At 39.1% G+C, this 15,936-nt stretch overlaps 1 protein-coding gene across 7 annotated transcripts in view; it reads right to left on the reverse strand.

Moving 5' to 3' along the window:
• Positions 1-1,668: 1,668 nt before the first annotated feature.
• The window catches only part of arnt2 (aryl-hydrocarbon receptor nuclear translocator 2), a 148,581-nt gene continuing 134,313 nt past the window's right edge, over positions 1,669-15,936 (reverse strand). For 4 of the 7 annotated variants that reach the window (XM_036586038.1, XM_036586037.1, XM_036586035.1 and 1 more), the window contains 3 exons: positions 15,404-15,572; positions 4,968-5,113; positions 1,669-2,151 (listed from right to left, as the gene is read on the reverse strand). In XM_036586038.1, the coding sequence (XP_036441931.1) occupies positions 2,053-2,151; positions 4,968-5,113; positions 15,404-15,572 (414 nt within the window). In that variant the 3' untranslated portion in view covers positions 1,669-2,052. The remainder of the gene's footprint in view (positions 2,152-4,967; positions 5,114-15,403; positions 15,573-15,936) is intronic. The other 3 variants (XM_036586039.1, XM_036586036.1, XM_036586034.1) reach the window with 1 other exon arrangement.

Consider the following 15,936-nt stretch of genomic DNA (forward strand, 5'->3'; position numbering starts at 1 on the left):
AGACAGGACCCCGTCATTCGTTTAGCGCGAGAGCGAGAGGAAACATGTCATTTTGTCTTTGATCCATTGGTCGGGGTCGCTTACTCGCTGTTATTAAATAAAGGATCTAAGAAAAAGACTCTGATAAAAGAGGAAAAACGAAACGAACACATTTGATTGAAAGCCACATATTCAATGAGAGTTTATTGTCACAAGCACAATTCTGTCGCCATAAAGTTACACAAAAATAATGGAACACATTTACACAATTTATACAGGTCTAAACTCATTGTACAATTAACAGGCTAACTAAATACCGAGAGTTAAATACGTACTCACATTGCACACGATGGTATTAAACCTACACGAGAACGCATGTAGCGGTGTTTGTGAAAAGAAAAGATCATGATCCGACATAAAAATCACATTATTTACATAAAAACATCCATGATTTAGCAAAAAAGGGTCTTCTTTTTTCATCCGTTTCAAGTCTTTCCCATCAGTCCTTCATGTCGATACACAGTTTAATCGTGTAAAAGATCTAGACCGTAAAAGTCCATGTCGTTAGTCGAAAAAGTAAGTCACAAAGAATTGCTGCAGCCACGAAGACTACGATACGTACACTGCGATGCTCTACACATTTTCCTGCTGCGAGGCTGGTGACCGTAGCTTTTTATGAAGAGCACTTGAAGCCTGAATGTTCAGCGACTTTTGTTTAAATCAAGGAAAAGGAAAGGGAAATAAAAAAAGCCTCTAAATGTAACACTTTGTTTATATATCCACCTACGACTAGTATTAGTTCAGCTAATATCATGGACATCACTACATAGACTATATTCTCCACAGTAAGCGTAATGCTGCATCGTGTTATGCTGGTGCAATGTTCAGTTTTCTCGGCACGTTCTGTCAGACAGATGCCATTTGGCAATGTAAAATGGTGTACGAGGGAAGAAAAAAACACTGAATGATAAAAAAAGTCTCTTCTTGTTATGGAAAAGACGCTGAAAATACTTATCTTACATGATAACATGTCAAAACCAGAACACCTGCGTCATTTCATATCATATGCTCTCAAAGGATACTTACCCATCTGTGCAAAACCAGTCTTGACAAGAGGACTGTTTGGATATGTGTGCACAGCACTGTGCAGAAGTCAGGGGCCATCCTTCATTTCTTAAATTTACAGTCAAAACAAGCTGTTAAGTACAAGTTCAGGACAGCAGATTAGATAGAAAATACTCCATTTGCGTAAGGAAGGGGAAAGTCCAAAGAAAAATTAAAAGACTAAAAGCCACAGAGAAATGGGGCTCCTAACAACCACCTGGAAGACCTGGTAGACACCAAAATTGTCCCCGTCAGATAAACAGCACTGAAAACATCCACAGATGTTTCTGTCTATCCTTCTACTGTGAGACGACAACTCAGCGCTATGAATCTGAAAGGATGTGTAGCTGTCAAGAAGCCTCACTGAGAAAAGGAGACGGACACATCAAACAAAGAAGCTGAACAATGGACTGACCACCCCAGTGTCCAGACCTCAACATCACTGAATGTGTTTGATTACTTCAGAAAATGATCAACCAACTTCTAAGACTGAACTTTGGAGGTGTGTCTGCAGATTTCTTTGAGAAACTGAAAGTGAGTCACCTGAAAAGAATGGAAGCTGGAATAAAGGTGAAGAGTGGACACAATAAATACTGAAAAATCTGATATTATATTTAGTTGTTGAGGCTTCTGTGTAATTTTCTGTTAAATATGCATTTTTTTATTTTCCCTAATGCTGAAAAATGAACTTGTACTTGACTGGAAATTAAGCAAATGAGCAGGGGTCTCAGCCTTTTGCACTGTATGTATGGGTGTGTATCAGATAGACAGTCAAATGGTCCAGAACGTGGACTGTGTGTGCAATGGCATCCAAACATCGTAACAACTTGTGCAGTAACATTTTCTCATTTATGCAAAACTGTTCATGTGCGTGAGTGCGACTGATGATGATGATGATGATAATGATGACGATACTGCAGTCATGGAAAGAGAAAAAAAAAACAACCCTGAAAAAAGTTCAATCCACAGTTACTCGGAAAATGGAGGGAACATGCCCAGGTCAGCAAAATCTTCTATGTTGTAGTTGGCCGCTCCCTGGGTGGGGTCACCAGCCATGGGCAGCATATCCTGCAACAAAATGAGAAGATTTTTAAACAAGGTCACTTAAAGGGGGAATTCTGTTTTAATTTTCTATATAATTAAATTGTTAAGATGTAAACAGAGTCATTCGGAGTGGTTTGGTGTGAAATGCTCTGTTCTAGAGAAACTTGCCGAGTCAGAATTGTTCACAGTGGTGGTGATAGGAACCAGACATCTGAAGAGTTTAATGCTTATAAAAGAACTTTCCTCACAGAAAGTTATTACTTGAAACCTTTGTTTCCCAGTGCTGTTCCTGAAGTACCCATTGCTCATTTCAGTGTTTTCATGCTCCCAGCACACCTGATCCAACTACTCAGCTCATTAACAATCCCTTACTGAGCTGAAGTGGGTGTGCTAGAGCAGGGAAAACAGACTGAAATATGAAAGACAGGGGTACTGCAAGGCTAGGTGGTAATGAATTCTCTAAATGGTTATGAATACGCTGTGTGAAGTCTGAGACTTTGTTTTACAATAGTTTTAAATAAAAGTTTTGGCCTTAAATGTATTTTAAAATCTCTTCATGGTGGAGAGAAATGTTGTAATGCAAAATAGACCCCAAATATAGCATTTTTTCCACTTTTACCACTATTTTACATTTACAATTATCATCAAGATTCCATATAAAACTCAGAAGACACGTGTAGGTTCACTAGATAGTAAATAAATTGTCTATATTTGTGTTGTTGTCATGGTGTCCCCTGGTTCCTATCACCACCACTGTAAAGACATGAGTCAGTAAGTTTCTCTACAATAAACCACTTATATCAAACCACTCTGAATAATGCAGAGATTTGAAAAATTGGTGGAATTCCACTTTAAAACTGCTTACAATTTTAACCCTTATAAGTCGTAGCGAATAACAAGCCATGTTGCAGTTTTATATATATCGTTTATCACTCGTGGCTCATTGAGACAAGTGTGGAAAGTGCAGATTCTAAACTTTCAATCCATACCACATTAGTGTTTGTAGGCAGAAGAGGAGATATTTTAACAGAAAAAAGTCAAAAGTGAGGATTCAGACCAGTTTATAAAGAATGTAAATTGAATGCATTTATTATGTTTGCATATTATTTTGTGTTTTCCATATCATTGTAAAAAAATGTTCCTTCTCATGCACAAAACATTGTAGATGTAGACTAACCTAGTTTTATTTATTTACGATATATGAGTAATATTTCCTATTATACAATTAGTAATAAGAACCATATTTAGCAACTGAAGTAAATGCAAAATATTTTTATAGTGCAAAACAGTTAAAAACATAACTGTACGATATGTAGTTAAACCTGTATCTGTACATGTTAGCACGCAGCAGCTTCTCTGGCTCGCCAAAATGGTGTTGAATGTTTTTTTCACTTTTGAATTTCACAAGTCATTTGTCTCATCTATGTGTCCTGTTCACTTGAACTTACATCTCCGGGTGCTGGAGTGTATCAAATATAACAGTCATTCACACCATCAGCAGCAGTTAAGCCGCAGATTTCTCAGCTTTGTTAAAGTAAAAGACTGCGAGACTCCGCCGCTGCGGGATGACAACTGGCCGACAGAGGTGCACCGCAGGCAGGGCTAGTGGACACACAGACCTGGGAAGCGGGCTGATACGCTAAAGGCTAAACCAAGAAAGGCAGAGACCGGCAGTTCCTTCCAGGCTGCTTTGTGGTATCAGTATCCCCATCACAACACGATACTGCGTTTAAGTGCCAGTATCGAGGCGGTATTGGTATCGATGCAACCCTACATAAGAGTAAAACCTGTTACATATGTTACATGTGCTACAATGAGAAAACCACACCAGGGCATTCAGGGTTTACATTATGTGAGCAATGAAGTAGAAAATAAATGGTCAGAATGGGCTTCACCTTGAAAAGCCTCAGAGTGGTTGGACAGGCTTTGGAGTATGTTTAGGTAATGTAGCAGTGTATGATGTACTGGATAGTGAAGGACAGTAAATTTAGGAGCTAATAGTGGTCCAAGTGGAGGTCCTCTGTGTGGGAGGTCGCTGAAGCAAAAACAAGTTCTGTTTATCTGATCTTTCCTTTCCTTCTGTCCCTCATGTGTTTGAGATGAAGCTCCAAAAACAACACAACTCATTTTTAACATCCTGCACTTACAGCTGAACTGAACTGGACAGTTGGCTGATTGAACCCACATGTATTTAACACTAAAATAATCCTGAGATGCTGTTTTTGTACATTTTTTGGACAAAATATCCTAAAGCACTGAAAAACAAGGCTAACCTACAAGACAAACAAAATGCCGCTGACTCCATGTTTCAGTTTTTAAAAATCATTTGTTTTTGGTTCCTGAGGTTAAGATTAGATTTACGGTTAGGCTTAGAAAAGTCTTATTAATTATGCATATATAGATACTTACATGCATATAATACACATGGGGCATATTATTATTACATATAGGTACTTACACATATAATACATATGGGGTACATCATAATTACATATTTATACATATATATGGGGCATATTGGGAATATTATTATCATAAATATATAGTTACAAATCTATAATACATAAGGGCCATATTATTATTACATCTGTGTTTACTTTATATGTGTTATTAAATATAGATGTCTACATGCATTTAATATATATGGACCATATTATTATTACATAAAGGTACTTAAATGATTTGCACATCATTGTATTCTGTTTTTATTTACATTTTGCACAGCGCCCCAACTTGTTTGAACAGGGCTGTATACGGGACATAGGTGTGTCCCTACATCCTGATAAGGTATAAAATGTGTGTGTGTGTGTGTGTGTGTGTGTGTGCATGTATGTTATTACCTGGAACACCTCGGACTGGCTGGGCTGAGTGTGTGTATGCTGTTCTCCAGTTTGCTGGCTGTGATGCTGGCTCTGCCACTGGGACCACACTTCAGACGGACGACCCTGGAACTGACCACCACTCTGACTGCCCTCACCCGACACATCTGCAGAACACACACACAAGATCCAGGGTCAGATGCATCCAAAACCACATTTACACAGAAACTTTGTGAAAACGCTTTCCTTGATTTTGCTGTAACTGCTATTTAATCATCTTCTACCCCGTCCATCAGCGGAAAGGGACCACCGTAGGACCATCACTGACCAGAAATGATCTGGATGGAGGTCTATTGTCAGCACAGCCGTGACTCTAACATGGTAACGTGTGAGGTGCTGGTACGAGCATATTCAGCACAGCGGTCATTGAAGTGGTGAAAAACTGTGCAGTAACAGAAAAGCTACAGTCTGTAAGCCTACAAACCTATATGGGAGGAGCTTCTGATAAAGTGGCCAGTGAATGTAGGCACAACTGAATGTATTCTGCCCATGTGTTATTTATGAAACCAGCACACAAACCTAAATGGGCAGTTTATGAGCTGTCTGCTTGGACAAAATGCAAAATGCACTCTCTTCTTCATCCATATGCATTTGAGGGAGGGTCGCGCAAAAAGTGGAGATATTACACATGCAGTGGATGACATATTCTGCTGGGCACAAGCTTCAATCATGAGCTGAAAGACTGTTTATCATTAGAATAACACTGTTAAAACTCTCATGATCAGATGTACAGTGCTCAAAAGTAGATTTGGGACAATTCTAGCGTCTTAGCTGAGCAATAGAACTACTAAGCAATAGCAAGCTAGAAAACATTTACTTCAAAATAACCACTGGGGCACTAATCCATGGCTACAGTATAAACCAGAGATCTCATTACCGTTCTGAAAGACAGAGGAAGTTAGAAAAGTAAAATATGAATACTGAGTTGAATTAATCTGACAAAGAAACATTGCCTCTTGGTGATAAAATGTCTGTGAGAAAGATTACAGATGACAAAATCAAGAGAGAAACATGCAGCTGTGGACAGAGACTGGACATGTTTCAGACCTGCTACGCTCTGACCATCCAAAACAGAACACCCAACAAGCCTGGCTGAGCATCAGTTGTGGAAACTGCACTCCGTGCCCAGAAGACTTCAAGCTGTCATCCAAAAGAAGAGGTATACAGCAAAATGCTGATTTAAACAAAACACTAACCTACATAAACCAAAAGTCACGTTTTAGTACTTTTACTTACCTTAGTTCAGTTTTCAGTTTATTACTGGGGCCATTTTTTTTTTGCTAAGTTTTTGCTAAGTTTTGCTAAGTAAATGTAGTTGTTATGCAGTCCTGTTTTTGATATAACGGTGGAAATATGAAGAGGCCAGGCTCCTCATAAACCGGATCTGATACCACCAGCAGTAGGAAGGCAAAGCCAAACAGAAGCTTCCTCTGAGTCATGTGAAGCAAAGCCACCGCAACCTTACGAACTGCTGCTAATGCAACGTCAACAGCACTTGGAAGAAGACAATAACCACCAATTCTGTTACGTCAGCTAACAGACGCATGTGCTGGCTAGTACTGCGCTGAGTGATGGGGGAGAGGGAGGGCCATCCAGAGAAAGTGAGGCCAATTGTGCCCTCTTGCACATTGGGCCACAGATGGCTGCAGCATTACCAGGGATCGAACTCATGATCTCCCGATGACAAGGTCAATGCTCAGATGACTGTAGCACTCAGGGCCCCCCATCGATCACAATTTTGACTGTCAGTTAATATTTTGTCAAAAATAGACGAGATGGGGGGTGAGGTCACGGGACGCAAGCCTCAGAAACACACTGGGCCCTCAGGGCTGAGACTGAATTCAAGTGTTTCCAGTAGCCTATCCGCTTAATTTCATGGGAAATATGTAAATCGCGAGAGTTCCTTTCCTCTGTACTCGTCAACACTGAAGATGTTTTTCCTCGAGCTGACAGAATCGTTTATGCGTGCACATCATTTTCAGCCTCATGTTCGGGCGCCCGAGGCTGCAGAGAGCGCGCGAGAGAGAGTGACTGATGGATGCCAGGCTTGGGTGGGGTTGGTGTTTGTGAGCCTGCAGGCCACTTCCCATGTTCTGCATTGATGAGGGAGTGATGTAAGGTCTCCTTCTTCATTTCCTTACTGCAGTAGCTGAGGGTTCCCCGCTAAGAGACATGATGGGCTTCTATTATCTCTCTCTCTCTCTCTCTCTCTCTCTCTCTCTATACATAGTTCTCTCTCACCCTCACTCATTCACGCTCTATTTGTTTTTCTCTTTCTCTCTTTCTCTGCTTTCCTTTTTTCTCTTTGTCTATCTGCATTTGTTTTACCCTTTTCTCTCTCTCTGCTTTTCTTCTCTCTCTCTTTCAGTTTCTCTCTCTCTCTCCACATATTCATCATCACTCATGTTCAGTCCCTCTCTCAATTTCTTTTTTCTTTTCTGTCACCCTCAGTCGCTTTCTCTGTTTCTCTCTTCCCTTGCCTTCCCTCACTCTTTCGATCTCTCTCTCTCTTTTGCTCTAGCACTCACTCTGTCTCACTCTTTTTTTCCCCACATGCTGTTTTTCTCTCTCACCTTTACTTGCTGTTTTTTTTGGATTTCTCTCTCAATTTATCTCACCTTTCTCTCTCTCTCTCATCTCACCTTTTAGTCTTTCTCTCTCTCTCTCTCTCTCTCTCTCTCACTCTCTCTCAATTTATCTCACCTTTTTGTCTCTCTCTCGCAATTTATCTCTCTGTTTCTCTATTTTCCTTCCTCCTCTCTCTTTCACCCTCACCCACTCTCTCGTTTTGTCTTTCTCTCTCTCTCACGCTCTCTCTCTCTCTCTCTCTGAATATGCTGATGCACCTCTTTGTAAATCTCTCCCTCATTTTTCCTTTTTGTCTTTTCAGTGGCTCGCTCTCCTGACTCACTCTTCCCTCCTCCATCTGCTTCAATCATCTATCTTCATCCTTCATTTCCGCTCGCAGGGATGAGCGTGAGAGAGAGCAAGAGATAGAGAGAGAGAGAGAGAGAGGGAGAGCAAGAGAGAGAGAGAAAATCACCTATACTGCCACTTTGTCTGTCCGCTCAGTCAAACAGCAGGTTTCTCAGAGTGTCTGAAAGTGCAGATGGCCTTCTGAAAGAGTGTTCGTCCACACACAGTGAGAGTTCATCAGAATACACACACACACACACACACACACACACACACACACATACACACACGCACGTACACACACACACACACACGCACACGTTTTGAAAAGATCAGTACTTTCACTACTATGGAGACACTCAACACTCACCGTCTTAATGCTGTGATCATCTGATCACAGGATGACTCACTCTGATAATGATTCTTTCGGAAATGACTCAGAACCATGAAATTTCACTACAAATCGATTTGATTCAGCTCTATTCTTTTTCAATGCACAAATGTGACTGGAGGAACTATTTACACAACAGACAACACACCAAACTGCATAGGCCGGAGGTCATTTATTCAAAAAAGGGTGTAAATCTCTGATCTCACAATGATTAAATTCAATTATGATTCAATTTATTGTGAAAACTCAAACTGAACTGTGATTCAAATAGTCTTTTGGTAATGTTTGGTACAAAATGTTTGCTAACATTGTTATTATTATTATTATTATTAGTAGTAGTAGTAGTAGCAGCAGTAGTAGTAGTAGTAATAAAGTTATTATTTAAATATACTCAATTAACAAATGTGACTGCAGGAACTGTTTACATGGTGGAATATACACAATAAAAACAACTTTGTTTTTTATTTATCACTTTTACATTTGAAAATACCCCAAGAATTTGATTTCAACCAAAACAATTAGAATAAATCCTTAACTTCAATAACTTCATTAGGGTAGGGGCATACATCTTGATGATGATTCTTTAGGAAAAGATTGAACGGGGAACTTTTATCACGAGTCTTTTGATAATATTTCGTACAAATGTATTGTTATTGTTGTTAAATTTCTAATATCATTTGTTATTAATTTATTATTTAAAAATACCCTGAATGCACAAATGTGACTGGAGGAACTGTTTACATGATGGTGAAATACGGACAAAGAACAGCCTTTAAATACTAAAATTAAATTTTGGAGAATTTTGTTTTGGTTCAAAAATACTTCAGTGAATGCTGTAATGGACTCTAACATCCCATAATCAATGCAGTTCAATCACCACCTTCACATCCTTCACATCCATCATGATGCTCTGACGCATGTAAACGGCCCTGTACACTCTCGTACAAAACAAATGAAATACTTAATGGTAATGTTAGAACGTGGGAAGGCGAGTCGGCACCAAACTCACCGGAGGGCAAAAAATAAGCAAATTTCGAGCAAAGCAAATGAACATCTCAGCTGAGCTGAACAAAAGCGCCTGCTTTAATCCCATCACTGAGAGAGGAGACGCTCTACATTTCTATTTCAGCTCTGCTTCACTCACACGTTCAGTTCCGATTCACTGCGAGCAGGGCGAGAGCAAATGTTCCATTTCGCTTTATGACAAACACATTAAAAGAAAATTATCCGGACATGGCTGGCAAAAATGGGCTCATTTTCAAGCAGGCCTTCAGGGGGCTTTCGCAGAGGCAGATATGCAGCACACTCCAAATCTAAGTGGAATGTTAATACCAGCCTTTTTGAAAGTAAATTACTTATTAAACAGACATGCTAATCATAGGCTGGAGGTGGACGGCTTTCTGCCACAGGCAACAGTGAAAGTTGAGAGGAAAACACACACAAAAAAAAGCAGAACAGCCATCTAAACTTGATGCTGCAGCTTCGCTAGTAACCTCACTCTAGGATGGGCAATATGATGGCATTAGGGCTGGACAATATGACAATATATTCTGTTATCATGACAAATATGGTTTTCTGAACATATTGTGGATATTGTCCATACTTGTAGAACACTGATAAACTGTTTCATTATAAAAAGACCAATATTAGCCCTGTTTAACTGGGTTTAGTGTAACACAGTAGGCAAAACCCTGAAGAAAAATCTTAGTACTCCTGCTTTTTTTCAAAATTATTTTTTTTCCTCTGTTCCAACAGATTAGATGTATGAAAAAATCAATATTATGACATATCATATGTCATATACATTTCTTCAAGTATCGCAATATTATATTTTTGACATATCGCCCACCTCTAGAGAACATGTTTTTGTTATTGTGATGAATTGCATCACAATATGGTTTTGAGTATATCATGAATATGGCCAGTACTTCCCGAACACTAAATAACTGCATGGATCATAAACAATATAGATTTAGACCATATTATAAAGGCTGTGGAGTGAATGCAGAAAACTGCATAGTAATAGGTAGCTGATTGGATGCCAGCCCTTTATGACATCATCATATTTTACTAACTTATTTTTCTAGTTGTTTAACTGATTGTAAAATAAACCAAATCACATTCACAAAATTTGCTCCCCTTACCCTGATCAGCCTTGACATGTTAGATGTCTGAAATTTACTTTAGTTTTGCACTGGAGCTCAGAGGCTAACGTGGCTAACAAATAATGGAAGTCTATTATATAAACCGAGTGTTTTCCCATTCCACCTTAAATCGATAATGGGAAAATTTCACCAAGAAGCTGAAGCACCTGAATATAGCATAAAAGCTATAAATGCTGCACAATTTAAGGTTGGAAAATTCTAACAGGAAGCTGGTGAAAAAGAAGCTTTATTGAAAGTTGAAAGGCATGAAAAGGGATGAGGAGGCTGCTCTGTTTCTGCTTGAAAGGTGGGCAACATTAACTTATTTTTGCTATTTCACAAGACCAATAGGTCAGTATTGTTCTGTACTATTTGCTAATGTTTGTGAGAGCAACTAGTTAGCTTCATAGCAGCTATTATAGGGACAGTTTTCTAACTCACAACCTAGCTAATATTAGCTACATTTCTTGCTGTGTTGTTGCTCGCTGTAATGTTATATCATGGTATTTGTCCGTACAAAGTTTGCAAAGGGTTTTATGGCCACAAAGATCTAAAACACAAGTTTGCCACCCCAGTGTCATTCACCATGGCAATGTGTGTCCATGAATTTAGGGGTGGAGCTTCTGAAGGAGCACTAATGGGAGGGGTGTGATTTTGCTGTTGTTGGGTTCAAATATTAACAATCGTTCTCCAGAATCGTATATGGCACCTTTAAAAATTTAGAGCTTAAATATTTACAATTCATTAAAATGTAAACAGTCATAGTGGTTTGGTGCGAAATGCTCTATTCTAGTGACACTTATTGAGTCAGAATTGTTCACAGTGGTGGTGATAGGAACCAGATGTCCACCTCTAAAAGATCCCTCACAGAAAGTTATTATACTGCCTGAGGTTTTGAGAAGGGTTTGGCCTGAAACATACTTTTTAAAATACATTAAGTGTGAAAACAGTCTAAATATATACACACATACAGAATATACACATTAGTATACACCTGTGTTGCACCTATCCATTATACAGTGCTTGTACAGTGCTAAAAGTTATGTAATAAAAGCTACGACTGTATATATCATAGCTTTTATTTCATAATTCATATTACTGTAGAAAAACTGTTTACTGGAGTGGTGCAACACTGGTGTATACTAATGTCCACATTGTGTATATGTGTATATATTTAGAGTCTAATGTGTGTGTGTGTATATATATATATATATATATATATATATATATATATAGTACTACAAGGGAGCTATGCACCTAAGATTTTCACTCACCTTTGCACCTGTGTAAATGTGATGTAACAATAAATATGATTTGATTTAATTTGAAAAGGTACATTACCCAAAGAAAACTCATTTTTTCAGATTGATCACTATTTTACCATCAACATTACATATAAAACTCAGAAGACACGTGTAGGTTCACTGGTGGTTTCGACAGTAAATAAAACGGCTATATTTGTGTTGTGGTCATGGCGATCCTTGGTTCCTATCACCACCACTGTAAGGAAATCTGTCTATTCAATCAACTATTTCACACCAAACCACTCGGAATGACACCTCAACAATTACATTATGCAAACTTGTGAAAAATCTGTGGAATTCCTTTTAAAATTGAAGAAAGCCTTTTTAAAATGTGACACTACTGTTTTGTTTATTGCAACTCGCTCACAAACCTCAGGAACACTAAGTGATACAAGTAACGTCTTCAAGTGTCATTTTTTGCCAAACGGGACCTATTCTTAGCTTAATTAATGCTTCTCCATAACAACATTCTCAGCCCTGCCACTTGTAAGCTGTTCACTATGTTGTGGCTCTGGGCAAGGAATTTGGAAAAGCTGCATAATTGCATCTGAATTGTGCTTGGCCGCTACGCTGCATCATGGTGGGGAAATTCCTCTGCCTTTGCAGCGTGTGAAAACGTATGGGAACCAGATTTCCTCACAGTTACAGAGGCCCTGCACACAACGCACTTATTAGAACTTACTGCAGGCTGTCAAACATCATATACAGCAGCAGGACATCATAAGAGCCAACTTCAAGACTGAATGTGCGCACATATGCATATTTATAGATCTGCTATTAGTGGATTAAACAGCCTCTGTTTCACTGCTATCTCTTTTGGTGTTTTTGATGGAGTGTTTTTAGTATATCTGCAGATGTGTGTATATTTATAGATGGTCTATTTGCTTTGTGTGCATTAAACAGGATCATGTTCAGCTATTCATATATGGTCGTTTTTTTTAAATCTTCACTTCACTTGAGGGGAAAAGATCTCATGCACGTCATAAAGAGTCTTTATATTTAGAACGTGTTCCGGTTTATGTTTCAGCATCATTGCGCTGCAATCTGGAGTTGTTAAGGGAACATCGTATAAAATATGTGCACGAATTCTTTAATTATTATTAATATACTTGCATCATTCCACTTCAAATGACTTTGACTCAATATATGCAGGTGCATGAGAACTGATTGCCAGATATGCTGAAAAATTAGAAAAGTACATGCAAAGTGAATGTGAAGCTTAATGGTTGCTATGGTATTTCAGGTGGTTGCTAAGGTGATGAGACCAGTTGCTATGGTATTCCAGGTGGTTGCTAAGGTGTGGATAAGGGGTTGTTACAGTATCCCAGGTGGTTGCTATGGTGTTTGTAGGTGGTTTCTAAGGCATCTTAAGTAGTTGCTAGGATGTTGGTAGGTGGTTAGTAGAGTGGTATCCCAGGTGGTTGCTTTGGTGTTGGTAGGTGGTTGCTATGGCATCCCAGGCAGTTGCTAGGGTGTTGGTAGAGTGGTATCCCAGGTGGTTGCTATGGTGTTGGTAGGTGGTGTGTAGGGTGGTATCCCAGGTGGTTGCTATGGTGTTGGTAGGTGGTTGCTATGGTATCCCAGGTGGACGCTAGGGTGTTGCTAGGTCATTGCCATGGTATTATTCAATCAGTTATTACAATGTTCAATGAAGTACGCATTAATTTTCTGTCCAAATCCAAAAAAGCTTAGTGTGCAGTTTGTATCGTCTGTGTTCCACTATGGTATAAATAAGTTTTCCAGACACATTTGTGTATTCAGCACATTTTTAAAAAATTACAGTGAACCTTAATTTCATTAAGCATTTAGTGCCTATTTTAAACAAATTATTAAAATCTCCATCTCACTATGTTCACAGATCTGTTCTAGAGAAACTTACCACCTCAGAATTGTTCACAGCGGTGGTGATAGGAACCAGACATCTGGCCACTAAAAGCTACCTTACACAAAATAAATATGAATATGCTGCCCGATGTGTGAGATGTTGTTTTCAATTGTTTTGTGAGGTTTTGGCATAAAATATATTTCTAAAATCCATTAGCCTTTGTGAGGCAAAATAGTTCCCAAACATTTTTTTCTCATTTTTAACTATTTTACCATGATCAACATTCCATATAAAAACTCAGAAGACACGACTAGGTTCACTGGTTGTTTTGGATAGTAAATAAAATGGCTACATTTGTGTTGTAGTCAAGGTGACCCCTGGTTCCTATCACCACCACTGTAACGAAATCAGAGTCTGTAAGTTTCTCCACAATGAACTATTTCACATCTGACCCCTCTGAATGACTTTGTTCACATCTCAATATTTCGATTAGATGGACATTTTGAAAATTGGGTTGATTTCCCCTTTAAAGATTCAGAAGCTTTAAGACTTTAAAGCACAGAACCTAAATTTCACGCATTGCTCAGATGATACGGAAAGTGTGTTCACAGCTCGGGCTCGTAAATCAGTGTGTGTGTGACAGACAGTTTGATTAGTGCTGAGAAACACCTGAGCAGACTCGTGAGAGATTTCATCTCCCAGCAGCACCGTAATCCTTAATCCTCTTCTCCACACATCTGCTAACCCCACACTCAGCACAAAGCACCGGACCATATGTGGACAAACTATTGCTTTAAGAATCCTGTGTTAAACTCTATGAAGGCCCTACATGGTAAGATGACAAAAAAACTGAAAATGCGCTCCTCAGGTTGAGTTTATTTATTGTTTCTGCCTGTGTAACATGCCAACAACAGCTGAAAAAATATTTCAAGCATCACTTACAATTTCAGCCAAAAAGAAAATTTCTCCCTCACATTTTTTTCCATTACCATATGAAAAAACATTACTGACTAACACTTCACATGCTACACCAGCTTTGACCACAAGGGGCAGCTTTTCTTTTCCCTTATCCTTCGGGCACCAGATGAAAAAAATTACTTAGCATTGTAATGCTAAATGTTAGCCAGTTAGCTCCCTAGCCTTTTTTTCATGACGGATGGGGGGGGGCCCTGCTGGTCAAATCTGGTGTAACAGGCTAAGCTTTAGCTTAAAGAAGCTCTTTTACTCTAAAATCTTGTTGCATTACTCTAATAACATTTTGTTTTACCCAATACCAACCATAATGCATCTATATTGGCATGATGAACAGATGAAATGGAACTGTGTGCAGGTAGAGAAAAACCTAGGACTATTTGGGGAAAATATCTAATTATGATTGTTCTGACAAATATTAGGTATTGTGATTTAATTATTATTGTTTTCTATAAATTGAGCTCCAGGCCTTTTTTCCGCCAAGAAGAACAACACACTACATTTTTTCAGCTTGAACGCTGAACCTGGTGTGCCAGACTGACAGTTCAAGAGCTCTGTGTTATCAGGTGAAATTTCCTTATTTAAAACTTTAAGACAATGTTGAATAACACTGAGTGAGATCTTATTAAAATTGCAGCTCTTGCTTGAATTTGCACTCTTTCAAGTTGCGATTTTGATATTAAAACAGTTAATCGTTCAGCCCTAGAACATCCGAAAGCTACTGACTTTCATTGCTGCATTTAGCTGATTAATTCTCATTAATGCAGATCCAATAAGCAGTAAGATAGTATTAGTGTTAAACTGTCCACAGAGTAATTCCAAATCAGATAAAGGCAGGGTCTTACCGAAAGCAGTGCTGCGATTGGCCAGGTTGGAGTAGGCGTTCCCACTTGGAGAGGAGGTGGCGGGGCTGGACAGAGGGCTGTATGAGGACGGGTCAGCCTGGTAACTGTGACTGGAGCCGATGCCGAAGGGGGACGACTGGGCTTTACTGGACTGGGCCGGGAGCTGCTGCTGTGGGTCAAAAGATATGGATATAAGCGTTTATCATTGAATTCAGGTGTTCATTCAGTGACATTGCCATGGGTGTATAAAATCAAGCACCTAGCCATGCAGTCTGCCTTTACAAACATTTGTGAAAGAATGTGTTGTTCTAAAGAGCTCTCAGAATTTGAGCATGGTGCTGTAAAAAGATGCCACCATTGCAACAAGTCAGTTTGTGGAATTTCTTCCCTCCTAGATATTCCACCATCAGCTGTGAGTGGTATTATTGAAAAGTGGAAGCATTTAGGAACCACAACAACTCAGCCATGAAGTGTCAGACCAAGTAAAGTTACAGAGCGGGTCACCGAGTGCTGAGGAGCATAGTGCATAAAAG

The sequence above is a fragment of the Colossoma macropomum genome, unplaced genomic scaffold, assembly GCF_904425465.1.
Source record: "Colossoma macropomum unplaced genomic scaffold, Colossoma_macropomum, whole genome shotgun sequence".
In the NCBI taxonomy this organism is placed as follows: domain Eukaryota; kingdom Metazoa; phylum Chordata; class Actinopteri; order Characiformes; family Serrasalmidae; genus Colossoma; species Colossoma macropomum.